General features: G+C 44.1%; 1 protein-coding gene across 7 annotated transcripts in view; it reads left to right on the top strand.

Annotated features, from left to right (window-relative positions):
- The window catches only part of nrxn1b (neurexin 1b), a 145,219-nt gene that overhangs the window by 45,456 nt on the left and 73,984 nt on the right, over window positions 1-25,779 (top strand). For 4 of the 7 annotated variants that reach the window (XM_084391482.1, XM_084391481.1, XM_084391478.1 and 1 more), the window contains exons 8-11: window positions 6,523-6,827; window positions 7,220-7,243; window positions 12,610-12,771; window positions 19,539-19,980. In XM_084391482.1, the coding sequence (XP_084247608.1) occupies window positions 6,523-6,827; window positions 7,220-7,243; window positions 12,610-12,771; window positions 19,539-19,980 (933 nt within the window). The remainder of the gene's footprint in view (window positions 1-6,522; window positions 6,828-7,219; window positions 7,244-12,609; window positions 12,772-19,538; window positions 19,981-25,779) is intronic. The other 3 variants (XM_084391483.1, XM_084391480.1, XM_084391479.1) reach the window with 1 other exon arrangement.

The following is a 25,779-nucleotide window of genomic DNA, read 5'->3' as shown; positions in this document are numbered from 1 at the left end:
GGTCAGCCAGCCCATGCAGGAACATGTCCCACTGCGCCTCCTCGTTCCATTTGCTCTCCGCTGCCAGGGTCCGGAACTCGATCGAAAAGTCTGACACTGATCTCTCTCCTTGACGTAAATCAGCCAGCATTCTTGCAGCTTCTCTTCCACCGACCGCCCGGTCGAAAACTCTTTTCATCTCAGCGGAGAGCTCCTGGAACGAGGCGCAGCATGGATCTTCATTCTCCCACACCGCCGTTCCCCATAAAGCCGCTCTCCCAGTCAGGAGGGTGAGCACAAAGGCGACCTTGGATCGCTCGGTCTGGAAAGTCTTGGGTTGGAGAGAAAAATGCATGGAACACCGGGTTAGAAAAGCTCTGCAAAATTTTGGATCACCTGAATAGGGCTCTGGGGTTGGTAGGCGTGGCTCCGACTGGGATGGGCTGTCCGATGGTGTGGGAGGAACGGCCGGTGTTGGCGGCGCAGTGGGAGCTCGTAGCTGTTGGATCTGCCGGGTGAGCTCGGACACCTGCGCCACTAACGCCTGAACAGCGCGACCAGTATCGTTTAAATTCTTCTCTTGAATGTCCAGACGAGCCATACTGTTACTCAAACAGTCCTCCATGGTCGGCGCTGATGTACTTGCTGTATCCATTCTTGGTCAGATCGTTCTGTTACGTCAGAAACGAGGATACAAAATGCAAGTGCAAACTCTTTTATTGAAAGTCAATGAATGATGATGATGATGATGATGATGAAATCCGGGGAATGCAGGCGGTGGCGCAGGGACTTCGATGGTCAGACACGGAGTGATGAATGAAGTGCAGCGTGCTCTGATGAGTGAAGACGTGATCCAGACATGTAACGTAATCCAACCAGACGAGAAACAGGAACACAGGAACTCCAGACGGGACACGAGGCACAGGAACAGGATCAGACAAACACAGAGACTTCATGCAACGATCTGACAACGGAGATGAGAAAGCAGTGAGCATATATAGGGAATGAGATGTGTAGCGTTTATAGGTAACAATCGTAATTAGGTCATATATTGCGTTTATAGGTAACAATCGTAATTAGGTCATATATGAAATATTAGCTCGAGCAATATTCAAATTTGGGGAAATATTAAAATCATAACTCATAGTCATAATTCATAAATTTCACATATGCGATTACATTACCTGCTAATTATCAAAAATATTTCGTTCTGTAACTGGTCTCTCATCAGTCATTCGACCAGCGAATACTTTGATTATACCCGTTAAGAAGGAATATTTATATTATCAAACCTCAGACAAATTCTCTCCTGGCCGTGGATGCAAATTGCTGGGTTTATGAATCAAAATAAAGAGCTAGTAGCCAGATCCTATCGCAATTTCATTGACAATTACATTGGTGGGATTGTAACACAGAGTCAGTCAAAGTATAAAAGATTTATTTAATCAAAAATGACACACAAAGGATTATATGTATATAGGAAGTAATATAGGCTAATCTACGTACGTAAAATTACACAAGACACACGAACGTTTAAACAAACAAACATAAACATGACTTGATCAGAATGAAAATAGGAAGAAAGTGAGGGAGAAAGTATGGTAATTCACAAACAGAACCTTTTAAGAGACAACTGTGAAAGCCGCTTCGAGAGAGATCATTTGATACGTTACTTGCGATTCTGTTCCTTTGTCTGTGTGAAGCTGGGCTTCGGGACCACGTGCGTATCTTGGCTGGACCGTGTCTCATCGATTTGTAGGCTTGCGTTTCGCGTGAAGTTCTTAAAACTTACTGATCGTAACATTACCGAGAGGTACGGAAGTCTCTTCCCGGTGCGGGAAGGGCGAGAAAACTTGGTTACAGGACGAGACTGGATTTCTACATCCGCGGTTGGTTTGGATGAAGGCCCTGTGCCTTCTCTCGCTCCGCTGCCCTTGGTGCAGGGAGGGGTGAGAGTGCAGAGTTCAGAGTTCGGAGTCCCGAGGGTGAGAGAGTATGAGCGCAGAGAGAGCGAGCGTCTGCTTGTGTTGTGGTTTTTAAAGCAGCGCGGGGTAACGCCCCGTTTGATGACGGGACGCAATGAAATCTTTCGGTTCTGAGGCGGGAGCGTTTCATTGTTTGTGAAGGAACGCCTCTTCTGATCGTACACAGAAAAATGCATTAAAACTTTAATACCACCTTATGTCTAGGAATAAACATTTTGTGCGGAATATAGTTTCTATCTCTGTATAAAGAAGCTCAGTACGATCCGTAAGATATCACACCCGACATTAATATCAGTTAATGAAACAGATACATCTCAAATGTATCAACACACGTGTCCATTACATCTGCAGAGGTGCATAAATCTCAATTTATCCCATCACATCCCATAGACAAGAAAACTACATAAAAACATTTTGATAATGATTCATGCGTGTGTGTGTAACTTGTATTTTAGGAGTTTCAGAGCGGTTTGGTGTGTGTGTGTGTGTGTGTGATTCAGAGTGGGTTTTCTCTTGAGATCGGAATGTCAATAATGTCTTTGAAGCTCACACTGTGGAAAGGGGGAAGTGGGTCGTAAAAGGGATTCAGTTACAGAGTCTGCCCAGTCTGTGGGACTTAGAAAGTATTTTCACTTTTAATTAGTATATAAATTAAAAGTCCATTTTTACCCATCGAGCCATAGTCGTTACAGATGAGTGGCAGCTGGTGATGATGAGTGATTGCAGCTGGCTACTGATCAATGGTAACGATCCGGACACACCCACTCACACACTCACACACATGTAAACAACAAGGCACGAGACTAGAGAGAGACATTGGATCTATGAACCGTCACATCACCTCGCAGCTTATAGGACTTGGTGCTAGATACCACAGCACACCTTCAGGGGGTCTAGTGAAGTCCATGCCTGGATGGGTCAGGGCTGTTTTGGCAGCAAAAGGGGGCCCAACACAATATAAGGAAGGTAGTTATAATGTTATGCCTGATCGGTGTATATTGAAGAAACTTTGTATTGTAATATGATTTCATTAGATGGAGGTTTCTTGTTACATTGTTGTAGCTTTTTTTAAGTGTTTATTCTATCAAAGTTTGTCTTCGGTTTCCTATTACAATTTTTTTAAATTTTTTAATTGATATTCAGTTTTTCAGCATTTGCAGATTGGAACCACTTATCTGTAATAAGGAAATAGATTGCCGATGATGTCATAGTCAGTATCCAATCTCTTTGGTTGGTCATGTTTATTTGGGACAGGAAATTTTATGTGTTTCTGTCAAGTTTTTGAGTTTCCATTTCCAGATCCTGACATCCACTTTTAATCTCTCTTGTGTCATTGAAGCCACTGTGCCACTATGAGGAAATCTCAATTAGTCCTAATCACTTTAGAACCGTGATGAAAACTGAACATTAGAAAACTGATTTCAAATCCTGTTTTAAAACTCATCTTTTTTCCCCTGGCTTTTAATGTGTAGTTCTGTCTGGTTCTTATGGTGATTTTAAATGTATGTTGCTTATTTATTGTGTGAACTTATACTTTTATTGTAGAGAACTTTGGTCAGCCTGTGGATGTTTTTAAATGTGCTTTAGAAATAAACTGAATTTAAACTTGATTAACGAACGCATGCACAATTATCCATGAACTTGATAAATGTTGCAAGTGTACAACCCCCCTCGCCAGATACCCCCACTGCCCGACTCATACTGGGGAGCTATCCGGCCTGCAGCCCCTCCCCCTCATTTATAGAGAGGAAGTCAGCTACAGCCATCTGCGCCCCCAGCCTGTGGACTGTAAAGCTGAATACCAACAGTGATCCGTGCGTTGGTATCCTTCATGCAGTGGAGCCACTGGAGGGCCGCGTAGTACAGAGAGTGAATTCCCGTCCCAGGAGGTAATAACAGAGGGTGAGGACGGCCCAACGAATGGCCAAACACGTGTCTGTCTGCAACAAAAAAGAGAGATCAAATTTAGGAGAGTGTAAGAGCGGCCCACTACACAGGGCAGCCTTTACTTTGGTTAGGGCCTGTTGGCGCAGCTCCGTCCACTGGACTGGATCTGGTGCTTCCTTTTTAGTGAGATCAGTCTGCAGGCTGGTGAGCTCCAAATAGTTAGGAATAAACCACCTATAATATCCCGCCAGCCCCAGGAACTGTCTCACCTACTTTTTTGGTCTTGGGACTAGGGCAGGTGCAATCGCAGCAGTCTTGTCAATTTGGGGACGCACCTGCCCATGTCCCAAAAAAGGCCCAGATACTGTATCTCCACACGCCCACTTGCACACTTCCGCGGGTTCGCCGTGAGGCCAGCCACCCTCAGTGATCTCAGGACAGCACATAGATGTTCCAGCATAAGCGCCATACAATCTATTTGGCTGGAGGTTTTTGTCAATGAGAGGCTGAAAGGTAGCGGGAGCCCCGAACAACCCGAATGGAAGAGTAATAAATTGGTGTAATCTGAACGGCGTAGTGAAGCCTGTTTGTCTTTGGATAATGGTGATAATGGGATCTGCCAATATCCTTTTGTTAAATCCAGTATCAAATAAAAAGCAAGCCGAACCTAACCGAAGTAGCTCGTCAACTCTGGGCATTTGATAACAGTGTTGGCCCTTCTATAATCAACACTGAAACGGACACAGACATCCATTTTGGGTACTAAAACTATCTGGCTCGCCCAGTCACAGTGCGATTCTTCTATAAAGCCCAACTCTAGCATGGCCTTTAAATCATCCTGTACCACTTTTTTCTTGTGTTCAGGTAAATGATAGGGACAGCTGTGCGCCACTTCCCCGGGGATTGTTTTGATATGTTGCTGTATGAGGGCCGTGCGACCGGGCAGGGGTGAAAACACATCTGCAAAATCTGCTTGCAACTTGGCTAAATCAGTGAGCTGCAGCGGCGAGAGGTGTCTCCCCCCGGGAACAGAGCAAGCAGATTGGTTTTGACAGCTGCTTCTGGTCCGAGATTTTCCTCTGCCAAAACGGCCGCTGCTAACTCAACCGATGTCACCTCATTCCAGCATTTTAAAAGATTGAGATGATAAATTTGACATGAATCACCCGTCCGTTCGTCTTAGCTCATAATCAAGATCTCCAACTCGCCGTGTAACACTTTAAAGCACTTTAGCACTCCAGCACTTCTGGTGTAAATTTACGCTTTCACCTACCCCTATTGTACAGCCTACTTTGTCCTGTTCCTGGAGCAAATTCTCCATAGAGAGCTGCCCCAATGTGTGAAGTTTTGCTCAGAGGTCCATGACATACTGAATTTCACTACGGCTGTTTGAAGGCCCCTCATCCCAAGCCTCTCTAATGACTTCAAGCTTGTTTTAATGGCCCGATGAGTTCCATACCAATACTCTCGAAGGGGACCCTTACTGATGGTAATGGGCACAACAACGCTTTTGAGATGACAATTACAATGAGCCCCCTGGAAAAGCATTTCAGACATCTTTTTGGCACTAATAACTGGGTTGTATCTTCCTTTGTCTGGGTGTCTTGGGCCACCTGATACAACCTGTCTTTTATAATAGGAAAATAGGCATAGCAGAGTGGCTGATCAGGCTGAATTAGCTGTCCGTCAATGGTGCGGACCCAGTCATATGCATTTTTGAGAATTTCATCACAAGACTGCTCGAGAGGAAAATCATCTAACTCATTTAACCTCAAACTCAACATTAGCTCCGCTCTTGTTCTCATTTCTTCTCTGTCTGTCTGTGATGGTCCCGGAACAGCTTCCCCAGCCTGAGCCACAGCATCTCCTCTCACCTGCACACAAAATTCCCAATAATTGTGTAAATGCTGGCCAATCTGTACCCAAAATCAGTGGACGGCTAAGATGGGGATTAACCGCCACCTTAACTCTATGCTTTTCTCCCCTAAATTGAATATTGACAGTTACTTAAGGATAATCCACCACTTCCCTGTGTACGCACCTCATCTTAACCTTGCGGCTCATATCCAATGCCCTCTGTTGCATCAGGCTTTGATGAAAGGAGGTTTGGTTACAGCCTGAATCCACCAAAGCCTGATATGTACCCTCCTTAATACTCTAAGGTATTTGGTACTGCCCGGTTTGATCAGGGGCAACCCACAGGGTCCCCGCAGATTGGCCCAGGCCTTCTCGCCGCCCCAGCTGCAGAAGTATGGCAAAGAGACTGGCGGAGAGTGGGAAAAGGTGGAGATGAAGTGGCGGCTCCACGTTGCTTCGCGACCTGGTTACAGGGGTTGGGTGAGAGAGAGAAGGAGAGGGTAGAGAAAGAGATTAACAAAGAGCTCGCCGACCCTGGGGCACACCACCAGATGGTCCTCAGCAAGCTGGATGGCCTGATCCAATGACGCCGGGTGGTGGCACTGGACCCACTCGGTCGTTCCTCAAGGTAGCCGAGCGACAAACTGCTCCAGTACAAGGTGTTGAGACAGGTGTTAGCCATCATTCACTTGACCTTGTTATCTCCGCTCGTCTCCGCACTCGATCCCCCGCTGTAGACTTCGCATAACCACGACCCCCTTGCCACAACATCCTTGTCAGGTTTTTAACCCATCATTTTCTTTTTTGTTTTCAGGAATAGAAGAAGAATATGTGGCGACATTCAAAGGTTCAGAATACTTCTGCTACGACCTTTCTCTGAACCCGATCCAAGGCAACAGCGAAGAAATCACACTGTCGTTTAAAACACTTCAGAGAAATGGACTGTTGCTGCACACAGGAAAATCCTCTGACTATGTCAACCTGGCGCTGATAAACGGGGCGGTGTCTCTCGTCATAAATTTGGGTTCCGGGGCATTTGAAGCTCTGGTGGAGCTGGTCGATGGGAAATTTAATGACAATGAATGGCATGATGTGAAAGTAACACGGAATTTGCGTCAGGTAATAGAGCTACAGGAGCTTCGAAGGAGCCAAACAGACCAATGATTCAGTCAAGATCTCGTAACACAAAGTGACATTACCATAGAAATAATTCCTAAAAGAGTTAGTTGACATGTAGTTGCAAAGTTACTTATTGTTAGTAAAATGTCTAAAGGGGACCATCAAATTAAAGTGTCACTGCATATCATTTATTTTGTTTGATTTTATGCAGCTACTAATATGCTTTGTAAAACTAACGTCAATCATGGAATGTGTCATTCTACTAAACGTTCCTTTTAATGTTTAACAAACTAATTTCCAACACTGATAATCATCATGTTTATTTTTTGAGTATCATTTGTTATTTTATTCACAGTTTTTTTTTATTTCCTTTCCCCTCTTATTCCACAAAGCACTCAGGCATTGGATATGCCATGGTAAAGAAACTACATTGTTCTGTAGATATTATTCAAATTGTTTGTCTTTTTGGGTGTTTTGTGTGCTTTCTTTTTCTTTTCTTTATTTATAAACATCCTTTGAACTGGTTGGTACTTACACCCCCCACCCCCCCATCCCCCCCACCCCCCCCACCCCCCCATTTACAGAAGGATCACCCTTGGTTAATGTTAAACCCAGTAGTTTGAAACATGTCCTGACTGTCACAGTCATCTCTATTCCCTCCCATTCTGCATGGTCTTCATTGAAAATGCTGTGCTCTATTTGTCTTTGGCGAACTTTTTTTTTACTCTAGCCCCTCCATGTGCCACAATTTTTAAATGTTTATACTTGTCATATTTTAATATATGGTCTGTATACACGTAAAATTCACAATATCTGTTTATAATTAATGTGCATTAAACTGCATGAGATTTTGATTTCTTGACTAAATTGTGGCACTACTAAAAATAGTGTGCTTTCATTTTCAACCCTGTTGCATGGTTTTCTTTTAATTTACTTACAATTAAAAATCCTTACAAGACTATCTTAGTTACTAACACCATTTTTGTGTCTGTCAATTAATTTTAAGTTGTAATGGGGCAATACTAATGCTGTTGTTTGTTTAATACATCAACACCTAATTGTATTCAAGTAAATTAAGTCTTCAAACATATACCTTCGAAGTCATGCAATAAATTAAAGAAAAGAGACACACAAATGTGTTTTAGTCTAAAGAAAATAAAGGAAAAAGTTCTAGGTTCCTGAATGTAACCCTGATTCCCAGAGTGGGAATGAGACGCTGTACAATGGAGAACATGTTAGTGGTCACAAGGTCAGAAGCCCTATAGAATCACACCAATTCATTGGCTGACGGCGCTGAAGATCCGCCCATAAGGAGTTACGTAACAGCGCCCTTTTAAGTGCATACTTGGGTCCATCGTCTAAAATTTTCTGCAGGGTTTACAAACCATAATGATGCAGTGGAAATGATGTGCTGTCATGCCATGCAAACCGTAAATGTAAATACTCAAGTCTGTGTTGTAAGAAGATGCTGCACACTAACAGGCTATTGTTAAAATTTAAAATTCTTTCAGAAAGACAAAGCCAAACCCTTATCCAGGTTAAAAATCTGACAAAAATTTGAAGACAAGACCAAGTCCTGAAAAGAGAGGCTTTAGCAAGGACCCACACTGAGCTGAATGTGTCTGGATACCCTGAGACGAAAGCAGCCCGTACACCTCATAAGATTTGGACATTGCATCCAATAGCCAATGTGAAAGTGTCTGCAGCTCCACGAAAAAAGCTGCTCAGATGTGCACCATTGATCAATACCGTCAACATAGGATATTACAGTCTTTCCTGTTCCTCTGGCTCAAACAAGGGAAATGAAAAGGACTGGTGCAAAATCCATGCAAATAGAAATAACAATGATGCATGCAAATAGCCTAGTCTCTCAAACAAGGCCAAAGCTAACAACAGAGCTGTCTTAAGAGAAAAGAACTTGTCTCATACAAATGAAAGAGGCTTGAATGGCAGGCGCATGAGCATCTCCATTCATTGCAGCAATGATCTGACACAAACCGGTGACATTTCCACTGAATCTAGCTCTAGATCCAGAAAACTCATCTGTTCACTCCCAGACCCAGGTCTTGTAAATATCTGAGGACAGTATCCCAACGCTGTGCTGCCAGAATTAAGGAATTACCCCTTTGAAATTCAGAGGTGCCTTCTGAACTGGAGGCACCTCTGAGTTCCTACAAAAGGTTACTTTTGTAATCTAGGTTACTGAATGTAACCCTGGTTCTCCAAGTGGGAACAAGACACTGCGTTGCTGGTCATACTCACCATTGCTGCATAGATTTGTGTACCTTGCAGAACAAATTAAGGCGATGGACCCAAGTATGCACTTAAAAGGGTGCTGTTATGTAACTCCTTATGGGTGCAGCTTCTAGATTTCTACAACAGCCCTAGTCTATACTATAGGGGGAACGATGTGTAGAGTTTGTAACAGTGTGCTCTGTGTGATTTTAGAACACTTGGCATGTTAAGCATTCCCCAGGATGCAAGCATGGGGACAGAGGCCACGTTTTGCACAAGAGCATTTGGGGTTCTGTATAAGGGGAAACTGAACTTCCTTAAAGGGGTCATATAATGGTACATGCACTTTTACAAGTTGATTGTACTGAAATGTGTGTTGGCAGTGCCTGTAGACAACCATCATAAAATGATAAAAATACATCCAGTGTTTTTTTTTTAAATCTACTTATATGTTTTCCCCATCATAGTCAATCATAGTCCGCTGTTGTTGATACGCTGGAGCAGAATGGCGTCTAAGCGATTGTGGTGTTCTGTTCTTGGGTGTAATAACGAACAGCAGTCATTTTGATGTTCCTAAATCCGAACCGCTGAAGACGCAGTCGCTGAGTTTTGTTTTCAAAGGGAATATTCCCCACGATCAACGTCAATGCTTTCATGTTTGCGCGTATCATTTCACCAGACTGCTTTATAAACGAGAACATTGAAAAAGGTATTAGCTCCTGTCTGAGTATGTGTTGTTTATGTGCCTAATGACTGTCATAGTCTCACAGACTGGTTATTTTTTAACCAGATCAGTAAAATGTGAGTGCTTCAGCCCTGACAGCTGTACCTAGCACTGCATAGAGAACGTTACGCATCACGGACAAGCCTACATTTACTGAAAAAAAGTTTTTCATGACCATTAGCTGTAACTTATCTGTCAATGAACTAACGTATACATCAGTAAACACACATAGCGTTCGTATCTCACTACTCTACCCTGCCAGTACACACAAAGATAGATCAAAGTGACATTACGTTAACCAACCAATCAGAAACGTCCTGTTTTCCGACTCAACGTGTGTTGTGTCAAAACGCCCCACAGAACAGAGGGGCGGGGTGAGCAAAGCTCATTATCATTTAAAGACACATGCACTTAAACGGCGTGCTTTTTGACCAGGTAAAATTAGTGTTTTCTTACAATACTAATGAGAATTTTTTATTAAAGTATATTACAAACTTTTAATTTAGACCCTAAAGAATCATATTAGCTTGTACAAAAATGGCATTATATGACCCCTTTAACAATGGTGGTTCAGTGGCAAACTCAAACCAACAATGAATGGAGGCTGTGAGAAAGACCAGGGTAAATGCACAGAGGAAGCCGAATGAGCCAAAGAGAGCATGTCACTCCTCCCCTCACAAAATTGCACTGGTTGCCAGTTGCCGCTCCCATCAAATTCAAGTCACTGACGTTTGCCTACAGAACAACCACTGGCTCTGCTCCCTGTTACCTAAACTCATTACTTCAGACTTATGTGCCATCCAGAAACTTGCGCTCTGCAAGCGAATGTCATCTTGTGGTGCCATCTCAAAGAGGCACAAAATCTCTTTCTCGGACCTTTACCTTGACTGTTCCCAGAGCTGCTGAGTCCATAGCCACTTTCAAGAAACGGCTGAAGACGCTTATTTTTTGACAGCACTTGATCCAGTAATACTAACACTTTTCTCTTCTCTTCTCTTCTATTCTATATTAAAAAATAAATAAATAATAATTGGCATGTACTTACTGCGTTAGACTAAACTGAGAAGAGTCATAGCACTTGTATATTGTTGTCCTACTGTTAGTTTAACTGCTTCTATTGTTCTCATTTGTAAGTCGCTTTGGATAAAAGCGTCTGCTAAATGAATAAATATTAATGTAAATGAAGCGCTGGCTTGTCTCTCTCACAGTGAGGGTGTGTGACCGCTCCTACTCGACCTGCTCCGAGCAGGATTGGAACCGGCATGGGAGGCGGGCACGAACAAGGACGCTAAAGACTGCAGTCTCTATCATCTCTTGAGGCCAAGGGAGTGAGGTTTACATGAACAGCTCTTACTAGCTTGCTTCCATTGCACTCTTACCGCTTTAAACTTCACTCCCATCCAGGTCACAGCACCAAATGTACCCAGTTCTACTTGACCCACACCAAGCGGGATACTAACAAGAGTCTAAAAAGTCTCTAGCATCAGTTGCTAGTGCGCCTCTTGAGGCCAGGGGAGTGAGGTTTACACGCACAGCTCTTACTGGCCTACATTACAAGTGCATCTGGAACGCAGCCGCCTGCTATTTAATTGACCGATGTGAGCTAGGACAGGTAGAGAGAGAAAGTTTCAAATCTCCATGTGCTTGCTCCTTTAAGCTGGGCGTACACAGTGTGATTTTTGCTTCACGTACGAGCTCTGGAGATTTCTCTCGGGAAAAATCGCCTGGAAATCATTGATGCTCGTATGGTCGCGGCTCGCAGTGTGTGAGAGCAATTACGAGCTGAGCCGAGTACGTTACGAGCAACTCCCAACCTCCCGATAATTTTCAAACATGTTTAAAAAGTTTGACCAGTGAATAGGCTGTTCCCTATTGCCAAATCATATACAACCACGTCACATAGGCTAGAGCTATGATTATTATTATAGCCCAGTAGTTGCTGTAACCCTACAGTGTGCGCATACACTGACACACACACACACTGACACTGACATACATATATTGGCTACACTTTGTAGTTGTTTTGTTGAAAGGATAGCTGTGTTGTTCTCTGCTTTTCACCTAATTATTTGCACATTCGTCTTTTTATTCTTTTCTTTTTTCTATCCAAAGCTATAGCAGCAACATTGAAAGCTCCAGTCTCTGTGTTTAGCTCATGTGATTGCTACCGGTTCGCTGTGCTGTACAGTCCCGCCGTGTACCAGCTGCTTTGACGCGATTATCAGGATAACTGACTCGTAATGTGTGCAATGGCTCACAACCTCCTGTGTGTCAGAACTCGCACAGTGTACGTCCGCCTGTACTCTTCCACTTCTACACCTCATAGCTAGGTGACTAGAATGTGGCCTGATAGTCTCCCACAGTGAAAGTATTATCCGAAGTTCATGATTGCTCCAGATCTTGAAGTGTGGAAATCCATATCCTTCCAACATGGCCTCCGCATGACAAACCCCCAAACAGGACAATGATGCACGTTCATTAAGGCAGACACTTCAGAAATGCCACCTTGTCACTCAAAAAGGGAATAATCAAATTAAAGGCGAGTGGCTAGACAAAAGGGGCTGAAACTATAGTGTACTGAAGATAAGAAAATCAGAGGTGATGGTGACAGGTTGTGCAGCTCCTTATGGGTGGCACTTCAGCACCATCAGCCAATGAATTGGTGTGTTTCTATAGGGCTTACGATCATGTGACCACTGGTGTGTTCTCCATTGTGTCATTATGCAGTGTTCAGTGCTTCTTAGTGACTGAAGAAACCGAAATCCAGACAGTAGCAAAGTGGTACCTGTATTTCATTTAATTTTCCTGTGGTTTGTTCTTTAGGTAACAATATCTGTGGACGGAATACTGACCACCACAGGATATACTCAAGAGGACTATGCTATGCTTGGCTCTGATGACTTTTTCTATGTTGGAGGAAGTCCTGGTACAGCCGACTTGCCTGGATCACCTGTTAGCAACAACTTTATGGGTTGTCTGAGGGAGGTAAAATACCTACTACAATATATCAGTGCAGATGAAGCTTTATAGAAGCTTTTGTTTCTGTTATGTCCTAAATTGTATTTGCAGAATAAAACAGGTTAAAAGAGCCTTTAATTAACCATTACATGTTTTGTAAGCAATTGACCTTGTTAACTACAGTGCTCATTATGGATAGGGTTGAGCATGAATTCACTGTAGGAGGAGCACTGAGGTTCTCTTTAACCTCTCCCACAGCAAATATCAACCCATCCATCCATCCATCCATCTTCTATCGCTTATCCGGGGCCGGGTCGCGGGGGCAGCAGTCTAAGCAGGGATGCCCAGACTTCCCTCTCCCTAGACACTTCCTCCAGCTCTTCCGGGGGGACACCGAGGCGTTCCCAGGCCACCCGGGAGACATAGTCTCTCCAGCGTGTCCTAGGTCTTCCCCGGGGTCTCCTCCCGGTGGGACATGCCCGGAACACCTTCCCGGGAAGGCGTCCAGGAGGCATCCGGAAAAGATGCCCGAGCCACCTCAACTGACCCCTCTCGATGTGGAGGAGCAGCGGCTCTACTCTGAGCTCCTCCCGAGTGACCGAGCTTCTCACCCTATCTCTAAGGGATCGCCCAGCCACCCTGCGGAGAAAGCTCATTTCGGCCGCTTGTATCCGGGATCTTGTCCTTTCGGTCATGACCCACAGCTCATGACCATAGGTGAGAGTAGGAACGTAGATTGACTGGTAAATCGAGAGCTTCGCCTTGCGGCTCAGCTCCTTCTTTACCACGACAGACCGGTACAGGGACCGCATTACTGCAGAAGCTGCACCGATCCGCCTGTCAATCTCCCGTTCCATCCTTCCCTCACTCGTGAACAAGACCCCAAGATACTTGAACTCCTCCACTTGAGGCAGGAGCTCTCCACCAACCTGAAGCGAGCAAACCACCCTTTTCTGACTGAGAACCATGGCCTTGGACTTGGAGGTGCTGATTTTCATCCCAGCCGCTTCACACTCGGCTGCAAACCGTCCCAGTGCATGCTGGAGGTCCTGGTCTGATGAGGCCAACACGACAACATCATCCGCAAAGAGCAGAGATGAAATCGTGTGGTCCCCAAACCCGACCCCCTCCGGCCCCTGGCTGCGCCTAGAAATTCTGTCCATAAAAATTATGAACAGAACCGGCGACAAAGGGCAGCCCTGCCGGAGTCCAACACGCACCGGGAACAAGTCTGACTTACTGCTGGCAATACGAACCAAGCTCCTGCTCCGGTCGTACAGGGACCGGATAGCCCTTAGCAAAGGGCCCCGGACCCCATACTCCCGGAGCACCCTCCACAGGCCGCCGCGAGGGACACAGTCGAATGCCTTCTCCAAATCCACAAAGCACATGTAGATTGGTTGGGCAAACTCCCATGAGCCCTCCAGCACCCTGTAGAGGGTATAGAGCTGGTCCAGTGTTCCACGACCGGGACGAAAACCACACTGTTCCTCCTGAATCCGAGGTTCTACTATCGGCCGGATTCTCCTCTCCAGTACCCTGGCATAGACTTTCCCAGGGAGGCTGAGAAGTGTGATCCCCCTATAGTTGGAGCACACCCTCCGATCCCCCTTCTTGAAAAGAGGGACCACCACCCCGGTCTGCCAGTCCAAAGGTACTGTCCCCAACCGCCACGCGATGTTGCAGAGGCGTGTCAGCCAAGACAGCCCCACAACATCCAGAGACTTGAGGTACTCAGGGCGGATCTCATCCACCCCCGGTGCCTTGCCACCGAGGAGTTTCTTGACTACCTCGGTGACTTCAGCTTGGGTGATGGACGAGTCCGCCTCCGAGCCCTCAGCCTCTGCTTCCTCAATGGAAGACGTGACGGCGGGATTGAGGAGATCCTCGAAGTATTCCTTCCACCGTCCGGTGATATCCCCAGTCAAGGTCAACAGCTGCCCACCTCCACTGTAAACAGCGTTGGTAGGGCACTGCTTCCCCCTCCTGAGGCGCCGGACGGTTTGCCAGAATCTCTTCGAGGCCGACCGATAGTCCTTCTCCATGGCCTCACCGAACTCCTCCCAGGCCCGAGTTTTTGCCTCCACAACCACCCGGGCTGCAGTCCGCTTGGCCCGTCGGTACCCATCAGCTGCAGGCCCGATAGGACTCCTTCTTCAGCTTGACGGCATCCCTTACTTCCGGTGTCCACCACCGGGTTCGGGGATTGCCGCCTCGACAGGCACCGGAGACCTTACGGCCACAGCTCCGAGTGGCCGCGTTGACAATGGAGGTGGAGAACATGGTCCACTCGGACTCAATATCTCCAGACTCCCTCGGGATCTGGTCGAAGCTCTGCCGGAGGTGGGAGTTGAAGATCTCTCTGACAGGAGATTCGGCCAAACGTTCCCAACAGACCCTCACAGTACGTTTGGGTCTGCCGAGTCTGTCCAGCTTCCTCCCCCGCCATCGGATCCAACTCACCACCAGGTGGTGATCAGTTGACAGCTCCGCCCCTCTCTTCGCCCGAGTGTCCAAGACATACGGCCGGAGGTCAGATGAAACGACCACAAAGTCGATCATCGACCTCCGGCCTAGGGTGTCCTGGTGCCATGTGCACTGATGGACACCCTTATGCTTGAACATGGTGTTCGTTATGGACAAGCTGTAACTAGCACAGAAGTCCAATAACAGAACACCACTCGGGTTCAGATCAGGGGGGCCGTTCCTCCCAATCACGCCCCTCCAGGTGTCACTGTCGCTGCCCACGTGGGCGTTGAAGTCCCCCAGTAAAACGATGGAGTCCCCAGTCGGAGCACTTTCCAGCACCCCTCCCAGAGACTCCAAGAAGGCCGGGTACTCTGCACTGCCGTTCGGCCCGTAAGCACAAACGACAGTGAGAGACCTATCCCCGACCCGAAGGCGTAGGGAAGCGACCCTCTCGTTCACCGGGGTGAACTCCAACACATGGCAGCTGAGCTGGGGGGCTATAAGCAAACCCACACCAGCCCGCCGCCTCTCACCATGGGCAACTCCAGAGTGGTGAAGAGTCCATCCTCTCTCGAGGAGTGTGGTTCCAGAGCCCAAGCCGTGCGTAGAGGTGATCCCAACTATCTCTAGTCGGAATCTCTGAACCTCACGCACAAGCTCAGGCTCCTTCCCCGCCAGAGAGGTGACGTTCCATGTCCCTAGAGCTAGATTCCGCGTCCAGGGATCGGGTTGTCTAGGCTCCCGCCTTCGACTGCCGCCCGATCCACTTTGCACCGGCCCCTTACGGTCCCTCCTGCAGGTGGTGGGTCCACGGGAGGGTGGCCCCACGTCACTCCTTCGGGCTGAGCCCGGCCGGACCCCATGGGGGGAGGCCCGACCACCAGGCGCTCGCATACGAGCCCCAACCCTGGGCCTGGCTCCAGGGTGGGGCCCCGGCTGCGCCATACCGGGCGACGTCACGGTCCTCCTTTTTTTGGGCATCATAAGGGGTTTTGAACCGCTCTTAGTCTGACCCGTCGCCTAGGACCTGTTTGCCTTGGGTGACCCTACCAGGGGCATATAGCCCCAGACAACATAGCTCCTAGGTTCATTCGGGTACTCAAACCCCTCCACCACGGTAAGGTGGCAGTTCAAGGAGGGGCAAATATATCTACCCACTTTACAGTAAAGTCTAGTTTTAGTCATTTACTTTTTGTCTTTTTTGAATTTTGTTTTTCTTATTTAAATAAAAGACTGCACTTTGGTTCACAAACCTCAACTCACGTGTAAAGCAGATTACATTTAAATGTATTATTTTACATATATGGTGCTTTTTGGAGTTTGCTGTGTGCATTCATGGCATTGAAAGGTGAAAGCTACATTAATATTTTATTTTGTGCTATACAGAACAAAGAAAGCCTTACAGGTTCTAAGTAACATGAGGATGAGGAAATAATGTTAGAAAATAACTCGTGTTAGCAAATTATTATATAAGTATACGTGACTAAAACCAGTTCAATGTTTGCATTAGTATTGGTATGAAAATTAGGAATGGCTAAAAAGGCCAAGCTGGACTCAATTACATCTCAGAGAAAACAAAAACAGATATTGCTGATTAAGGACAGGTAATTGAGCAGACAAGCATCACTCATTCAGAAAATGAGAATAACAGCAACATAATCTAAGTGGAAAGACAATATTTTTTTTACATTAAGCGTTTTCTCCCCCATGGGAAATTGTTATACGTAGCTTAATAGATTAATTACAGTCATATAAAAAGACCAAACTCGATATTCTCCTTATTGATGATGATGTGTATAGTTTGCATCATCACCAACTCGATCTTCTCCTTATTGATGTACACTATATACAACCAAGCAGATGAGCCCAGAATACAAACGCAACACAATAAATTACGTTAAAGCTTCTCTTTATGGGACAGTTAGATGGTTCTCTGTCTATATTCATATATCCTAAAGAGGAGGGCCTAAAGAAAATATGTTAGCTGATTGCATGTCTATCGTGCATGCATGCATGTAATGTCAATGTATTGTTTGTTTATTTTAGCCCATTATGCCAGTATTCAAACACAATATTGTCAGTGAGCCATTTGTGGTTGAAAGACTACCACATTTAAAAATACAAGCTCACCATAATATCACGGTTTTCAAAAATAAATTCAATTCAATTCACATTTATTTGTACAGCGCTTTTCACATTACATATAGTTTTAAAAGCATCTTTACAGAAACTGCATGCGTCTATATTACAATTTAGAGTGATCTGTTATTAAAGGTGACGTGTCCAAGTTATGTATTTCATAAATGTACATATACAAATCACAAAGTTGGCTGATATTGTATTAAGCTTAGCGATGTTTCTAAGGTGGAAGAAGGCTGTTTTTGTAACATTTCTTTCGAAAGACAAGTTGCTGTCTAATATAACTCCCAGGTCTTCAACTGTAGAAGATAAAGTAACAGTACATCCTTCTAAATGCAGATTGTATTCTGTGAGATTCTGTGTACAGGTTTTTAGTCCAAATAAGTAATACCTTTACAGGACAATTACAGGTTATCCTATATTTTATATCTTTAACACAACTCTGTCAACTTGGATAATTTAGAGTTTTCATCTTGTTGTGATAAAATATATAACTGAGTGTCATCAACATAACAGTGAAAACTAATTCCTTGTTTTCTTATAATATTACCAAGTGGCAACATATATATTGAAAATAACAGAGGGCCTAATGCAGAGCCTTGCGGCACTCCATAATTTACTGACGTTAACTTAGATTTTTTTCCCCTTTTAAATACAACCCCATTTCAAGAAAAGTTGGGACATTTTTTAAAAAGCAATAAAATAAAAAATCTGTGATTTGTTAATTCTCTTGAAACTTTATTTAACTGACTGTACAAAGAAAATATTTTCAATGTTTTCACTGATCAACTTGATTTTATTTTGTAAATATAAACAGGTTTTGATTTTGATGGCTGCTACATACTCCAAAAAAATGGGACAGAGGCATGTTCACCACTGTGTCACATCACCTTTCCTTTTAATTACACTTTTTACACTGAGGAAACTAATTATTGAAGTGGAATATTTGCCCCATCTTGTCTGATACAAGACAGCTGCTCAACAGTCCGTGGTCATCACTGTCCAATTCTCTTTTTCATGATGGATCATGCATGTTCAATAATAGACAGATCTGGACTGCAGTCCTTCTATGGTGCAGAGTGTCTAGAAAACATTCAGTTTTAGCATGTGCAGAATGAGGCCTGGCCTTGTTTTGCTTCCCAGGAAAGATGTCATCTTGATGGCAGTTTATGTCTCTGTATAATCTAAATATATTCCTTCATGTCAGTGGTACCTTCACACAAATGCAAGTTACCCATGCCATTTGCACTGATGCCAAAGTCTTATTGGTCCCTTTCGTCTTTGGGACTGAGAACTCAATGTCCATTTTTTTTTCCAAAAACAAGCGTAAACATGGACTCATCTGACCGCAGCACACCTTTCCACTGTCTTCTAGACCATCTGAACTCGCTGGCATCTCTGCATAGAACAGATGTATAGCTTTCTCCTTGCGTAACAGAGATTCAAGTGGCATTTCTTGATGCGGCATCAGACTGTGTTAAGTGAAAATGGTTTTCTAAAAGTACTCCTGAGCACATGTGGCAGTATTTAACAGAGTAGCATGATGGTTTCTCATGACCCATCTTTGCTTACAAAGACTGAGAAGGTCTTTTACACCCAAACACGATTCCCCCAACTATTACCAGTTCACCTGCTCATTGTGGACTGTTTCAAAAGAGTTGCATAGTCTAACTTGAATAATCTTTTCACTTTTATTTTGCCTCTGCATGTCCCAACATTTTTGGAGTGTGTCATCAAAATGAAAATTTGTTCATCTATCTATAAATTACAGAAACATTTGTCTGTCTGTGTGTCTGTCTGTCTGTCTGTCTGTCTGTATGTCTGTTATTCGCATATCTCTCGAACCGTTAGTCCGATGGATTTCAAACTTGACAGGTGTCTTGCTACGGGCACGAGTAAGTGCAGTGCCAGAGTTTGACGTTGTTTGGATTAGAAATGCAAAAGATATCAGTAAATATATCGGTAAAATATTTCATCTTTTCCCAACAATTCTAAATGTGGCTATGGACAGACTTAATAATTACACAATTGTACAAAATTGTTATGATTTCATTTTAGTGAAAAAGACACGTGTCAATCAATCAATCTTCCACCCATTCGTGTAAGGGTTCTACAAACACAGTTTACTGTAGATCAGAGATTTCTCAGATTATTTCTCTTCAACTGACATTGTTATATATCTGTAGGTTGTATATAAAAACAATGACGTTCGGCTGGAGCTGTCCAGACTGGCTTTTAAAGGCGACCCCAAAATGAAGATCCATGGAGTTGTTTCCTTCAAGTGTGAGAATGTTGTCGCATTAGATCCCATCACGTTTGAGACACCGGAATCCTTCATCACACTTCTTAAATGGAACACTAAGAAGACCGGTTCTATTTCCTTTGACTTTCGCACCACTGAGCCCAATGGACTTCTGCTTTTTAACCATGGAAAACCTAAGCAACAGACCAAAGAAACCAAGAGCCCTCTCACACTGAAGGTGGACTTCTTTGCCATTGAGATACTGGATGGTCTTTTGTACCTGCTTCTGGATATGGGATCAGGCACAACCAAGACACTGGCTGTTAACAAAAAAGTGAATGATGGGGAGTGGTATCATGTGGATTTCCGGAGGGATGGAAAATCAGGTAAGATTTTACTAGAGCTTGTGTATGAGATCAGATGACTGCTTAACAGGAGTGTGTTTCCCATTGTTATCCAACTGTGGTCACATGTTCCATTGTTATGATGGTAGTTGAGTAATTTGGTGTTTCTTGAAACTACCGTTACAACAACCATTCACAAACAGCATCACAAGCTTGTGTGGTTGGAACAACAGCTCTTCACCTGTGGTTAGATGCATGGTTTGTCGTTAGTCTCTGCTTCCTACATGCTATTGTCACAATCCCTGCAGTCTTGTGTTTTGTAGGACTTTTATGTTAAAGTGAATTCTTAGTTCCCCATTGTTTCTGTGTTCACTTCCTGTGTTTGGTTCCTGTTTTGCCTTGTACCTTGTTTGTCACCATAGTTACCCTTATTAGTTCCCATGACATCAGTCACCAACACCTGTCCCTCGTTAGCCCCTTGTTAGCCTGTCTATTTAAACCTCTGTGCTTCAGTTGTGTTCAGTTTATTGGTTGTTACTACTGTTTGTGTATTTCTGTCGTTGTTCTCCTGGCTTCTCTTTGTGGATTTTACCTTTGTTCCTGGATTATTTTGTGTTTATGTTTTTCTATTAACACTTGTGCTTGCATCTGGATTTCCTCTCTGCCTCGTCCCTGTTTACACGTTACAGCTATACATGCTTAACCCTTATGTGCTGTTGGGGATGTTTTCATCCACTATGGGGTATTTTTTAGTCTAAATTTGGCCATAACTTTTTCTGTGTTTCAGCAAATTGAATGATTTTTGGTGACAAATCTTATTTTGACACATATTTTGGGAAAATGCTTTGAAATTTTTCAAAAACTCAACAGTACACTGTGGGCAAATTCACTACCCTTTCGTTATGTTTCGTGGCTGAAAACAGCCACTACTTTAAACTGCTGTAAAAATGTATCAGATAAATATATTTTTTTTATTTTTTTTGCATGAATCTATTAATCAACCTCAGTCCTGCTCAAAAATATTAAATGTTTTTAAAAAATTCAGGATTTTAACTCTTTAATTGCCAAATTTGTAAATGATGTCACTGATTTGGGGAAAAAAAACACACAAAATTACTCATTTTCAATATAAAATGTGATTGTGGACTGGATTTTTTTTTACCTTTTATCACAGTCTTGGACATGTCAAAGATTAGAAACAACATTGGTTTGGATGCATTGTTAGTTTTTGTGCAGCATCAGATTTTAACTTTTTCTCCCTCATTTACTGTTCGTGGCTGTTTTTGCCCCATTGACTTCCATTATAACCACATTTTTTGATTGCAAAGCCATGACACCATATAATCATGCATTTTTCATTGTTGGTGGGTTTCCCTGTTGGGAAGAGGTAAAATTTGTAATTTTTACTGTTGATAACCAGATGGCACCATTAACCATTTAGATAGGCCTGTGCCAAAAAAAAGCTTAGTTTGTGGCTTTTACATGGAGTTATATGGAGTTTATAAGGAGTATAATAGCATAATAAAGTGTGTGTGTGTGTGTGTGTGTGTGTGTGTGTGTGTGTGTGTGTGTGTACACTCACCTTGATGCGTCTGAGAAAATCAAAATATGCACCTCAGCTCTCAGAACTACATGGAGTAAACAAAAACAAAGTAAGTGTATTTATGCATCTGCTGCCTTTTGATGGTGAGAAATGCAGACTAAACAAAAACAAAGCAAGTGGATTTAAACGCGTGCATGCAAGCCTGCTGGTCATTTGATGGTGAGAAGAGCAGCAAGCAACATGAGAAAGGGCTTGACTTGTAGTGAAGTTTTAGAGATGATTATGCAGCCTGACCCTTCCAGCGAGCTGCAGGATATATCGTCTTCTCCCTCTGACACCACAGACTCAGGAGAGTCAGATCCTGATTTGGATGTGGCACCCTCATCATCCTCTTTAGCTTCCACTGAAGGCGAGGAGGATTCGGAGGATCCTGGATCTGGGTGGATTGGGAGAAACGGCGAAGTGTGGTTTTCCACTAACGCGGAGACAACTCCCTTTCTTCAGCCTGCCAGAGGCGTGACTCCAGGGCCGAAGTGCTATGCCATCACTATATGCCTTATCTTTCTTGTCTTGAAATCGCATTCTTCTTCTGGGGTAAAGCCAATGTAAACTCACGTCTTTCAAACTCGACGAAAAGCAGAGACTGATGAAGTGTTTTGTTTTTGAGGTAACGAGCGCGTTCGCGTTCCATGTGGAGATTTGCATGTGAATATCTTTTGCGCGAGTAGGCGTGGCCAAATTAACTGTAATGAGCAAGCGTTTGAGAAGCTGGACATCTTGTTGGTTTTATACAAATTACTTAAACAGAAAATATTTGTTTTCAGTTTGAATCCGATCATTTAAAAGTACACACTTAAATGTTTATAAAGGTATATGGCTCATAAATGTGTGACAAGTATTCGCTGAGTTTTGTTTCAGTTTATAGACGTGCTCAAGAAAAAAAAGTTCACCGCGACGGAGAGGCAGAACGCACACCCTGTTTATTTTCTTTATTTTTCAAAAGCACAATGTTTTGATTTGATTCTAAGTGGACACATACAAAAGTAGAAATATCACAGATTCTTTTTTTATATTTATTTTTTCTGTATGACCATAAATGACGGAGTAATTTAAGTTTAAAGTGCTACAATGTAAAAAAAGTCCAGCAAAACGCGGGGGCGCGTTTGCCGACCTCAGAGGGTTAATCTGCATCACTATTTGTACTTGTTGTGAATACGCAGGCCACAAGAAGTAATTAGGTGTTTTTTTTTTTTTTTATATCACTTTTACTCAGGACATGCTAGCTGGCAACAAAGGATTCCATTCATTATGCTAAGCTAAGCTAGAGCCGACCCTGTCAAACTAAAACAATGCATGCACTGAGACAAAAATGCATTTGCCCACCTATCTAAATGTAGGAAAGAAGGTGAATAAGCCCTATTTCAAAAAACGGTGGAGTGTTCCTTTAATATATGCTGAATATAATTAGTAGTCATTTCACTCATTTTTACTTTATATTTGTCAATAGGAAATTCCATTTATGAAAAACGTTTTTAGAATGCAGACCATAAAAGCGTGAGAAAAAAATACTGCTTAAAAAGAAAAACATGGAAATAAAATGTTAAAAGGGTTTGAATAATCTGTTTTTAAGTACAGTTCAGAGACAAACTTTCTTACTGTCTGAATGCACAGATTTGCACAGTGAAATTAAGATCTTTCAGGCCTCTACTCTGCAGCATCACCCCACCACATTAACATTTTGTTTACTGTCTGCTTCGAGCAAAGAGTATAGCGTTTTTAGAATACTCCCTTTTTGTCTCACCTAATTCTGCTACACAACACAACAGCTGAACAGCAGCTTGTTTTTGATTTGCTTATTGTTAGCAAGTGTTCCTGGCCAAAATGCCTTGCGATATCATGCTGAAAATTAGATTTGACTTCCAGCTGTGTTTTCCACTCCATCCTGAGAGCTGGTAATTACATAAACTGATTTGTTACCCTGGCCTCACACTCTAAGCAAGATAAGAGTGACAGTGTTTTTTTTCATGAATATTTCAATATTTGCAAGAATATTAAGAATAAAGATATACTTACAGGAAGGCTCCCTTGCCAGATAATATTCAACAATATTATTGATCTGCCTGCATTTACACCATTATATGAGAACTGAACTGAGCTGGACGATGACATCACTGTTCCCTTTCAAAACGATTTCTCATATTGTGTCTGCTAGACGCTATGGGGGAAAACCTATGGCGATGCAGCGTATCGGCGGGAGCCAATTGGGGCGCATCCTGCCGAACCGAGTGCAGAGCCCGCCAAGAGGGAATCTGCCAGTATAAGCAGCTCGTCTCGCCATAGGATTCAGATTTATTCTCCTTCAGTGACGACCTTCATCTCTGGTTAAAAGAAGCCTTCTCACCGTTGGAAGAGCCCCAGCAGCGGATGGAGCTGAATCTTGTTCTGCATTTAAAGCAGACTACTGACTCGACACTTCTGCAGCTGTATCACTGTTCCCCTGTGGCTATTCCCCAGGTGTCTCACTCTCCCTGCAGCAAGGGGATTTCCTGTCAGATGAGACTCATCGAGCATATTCTTGTGTCGCTTGCCGGGCCCGCCCCCGCAAGCCGCGTTCAATGAAGACTGACGGTCTCATTACGAGAGCGCGAGTCTCCCCTTGCTGCGTTTCTCTAAAGAAAGCGACTTCTCCTCTTGTTTTCCAACGTTCTCTTTCTCTCGATGATGAGACGAAGAAACAATGGAGCCGCGGGGCTGATCGAACAGGACTAATGCCGGGGACACACTTAATGACTAGCTGAAACATTCTAAGACTGACTGAACACACTGTTTCCATCGACTGCAGCAGATTTTAAACACCGACTGTGAACATCAACTGAACGCGACTCTGAGCGTTTAGGCATGATCATTCGTAAGTATCAAATTACATTCATAATCGGCCTTACAGTCGTTGAGTGTGTCCCCGACTTTAGTGAGCTCACGCTGGTCTATTCCCTGCATCTATACCATGCCTCAAACCATGATCATTTAGGACTGATGCTCTCACAGCGAAAGTGGTGTTCACAGACCGCTTTCTCTAAAGAATGCGACTCCTCCCCTCGTTCTCCAACGTTCTCTCTCTCTCTCTCTCTCTCTCTCGATCATGAGACGAAGAAACAATGGAGCCTCAGGGCTGAATGAACGGGAGTAAGTGAGCCCACAATGGTCTATTTCCCCTCGCGTCTCACTCTCTCTGCAGCGAGGGGATTCCCCATGACCATGACTCATTGACCATATCCCTTTTCTAAAAAGCATCTTTCGCCGACAATTGTTTTACATTTCAGCGACAGTAAGCCCACATGAGCTGCGTTCATCAAAGATGGATGCTCTCACAGCAATATTCAGCTGCCAGCAGTAGCCCTATGGCCAATTCCCCTGAGGAAAGACCTCATTTCCCAGGCGAACAGGTCAATCTGGCATCTCCAACCCAAGCTGTGGGCCCTCTACATATGGCCCCGCAACAGGAACTTACGGACCTACCAGCGAGAGTCCTGAATACTATCTCTGAAGCTAGAGCCCCATCCATGAGACGCCTCTATGCCCTTAAGTGGTCTGTTTTCTCTGACTGATGTTCAGTCCGGAACCAAGACCTTATTTCATGTGAAGAACTGCTGTTGCTTTCCAATTACACTTACTCTGCCCTGTCCGGTCCCTAAGAGTATGTATAAAGTGCTCTGCCCTGTTTAGGCATTTACAGCAGCTCTTCGTTTGCTTCTGTGGCCGCACCAAGGGGCTTCCGGTCACAAAGTAGAGATTGTCCAGCTGGATAGTGGACGCCTTCGCACTGGCTTACGCTTTGATAGGCCTCCAATGCTCCATCGGCATCAGAGCACACTCCACCAGAGGCATGGCCTTGTGTGGATGGCCGTGCTATGGTGCTACACGACTTGGCGTTCATCGCTTCAGTCGAATTAACCTGAATCCTATGGCGAGACGAGCTGCTTATTCTGGCAGATTACCCCTTGGGAACCCCCTCTGCACTCGGTTCGGCAGGATGCGCCCCGACTAGCTCGCGCAGATACGGCGCATCACTATAGGTTCATGCAATTCCCTACTGCTCAGCCAATAAGCGTGCGCAGATCACTGCACTGTTATGGCTGTTCAGTAGCACTGCGATTATAGAAGGAAAGGCTTCAATAATCTGAGAAAAAGGAGTTTTCCCCGTAGTGTCTAGCAGACGCATCACTCGTTCCCGTTATCTCAGGGAACCAAGGTTACGTTAGTAACCGAGACGTTTTCTTCAGAGTGCCTGTATAGATAAA

This window comes from Rutilus rutilus (assembly GCF_951802725.1).
Source record: "Rutilus rutilus genome assembly, chromosome: 20".
NCBI classification, from domain to species: Eukaryota; Metazoa; Chordata; class Actinopteri; order Cypriniformes; family Leuciscidae; genus Rutilus; species Rutilus rutilus.
This window is presented reverse-complemented; position numbering and strand designations above follow the sequence as displayed.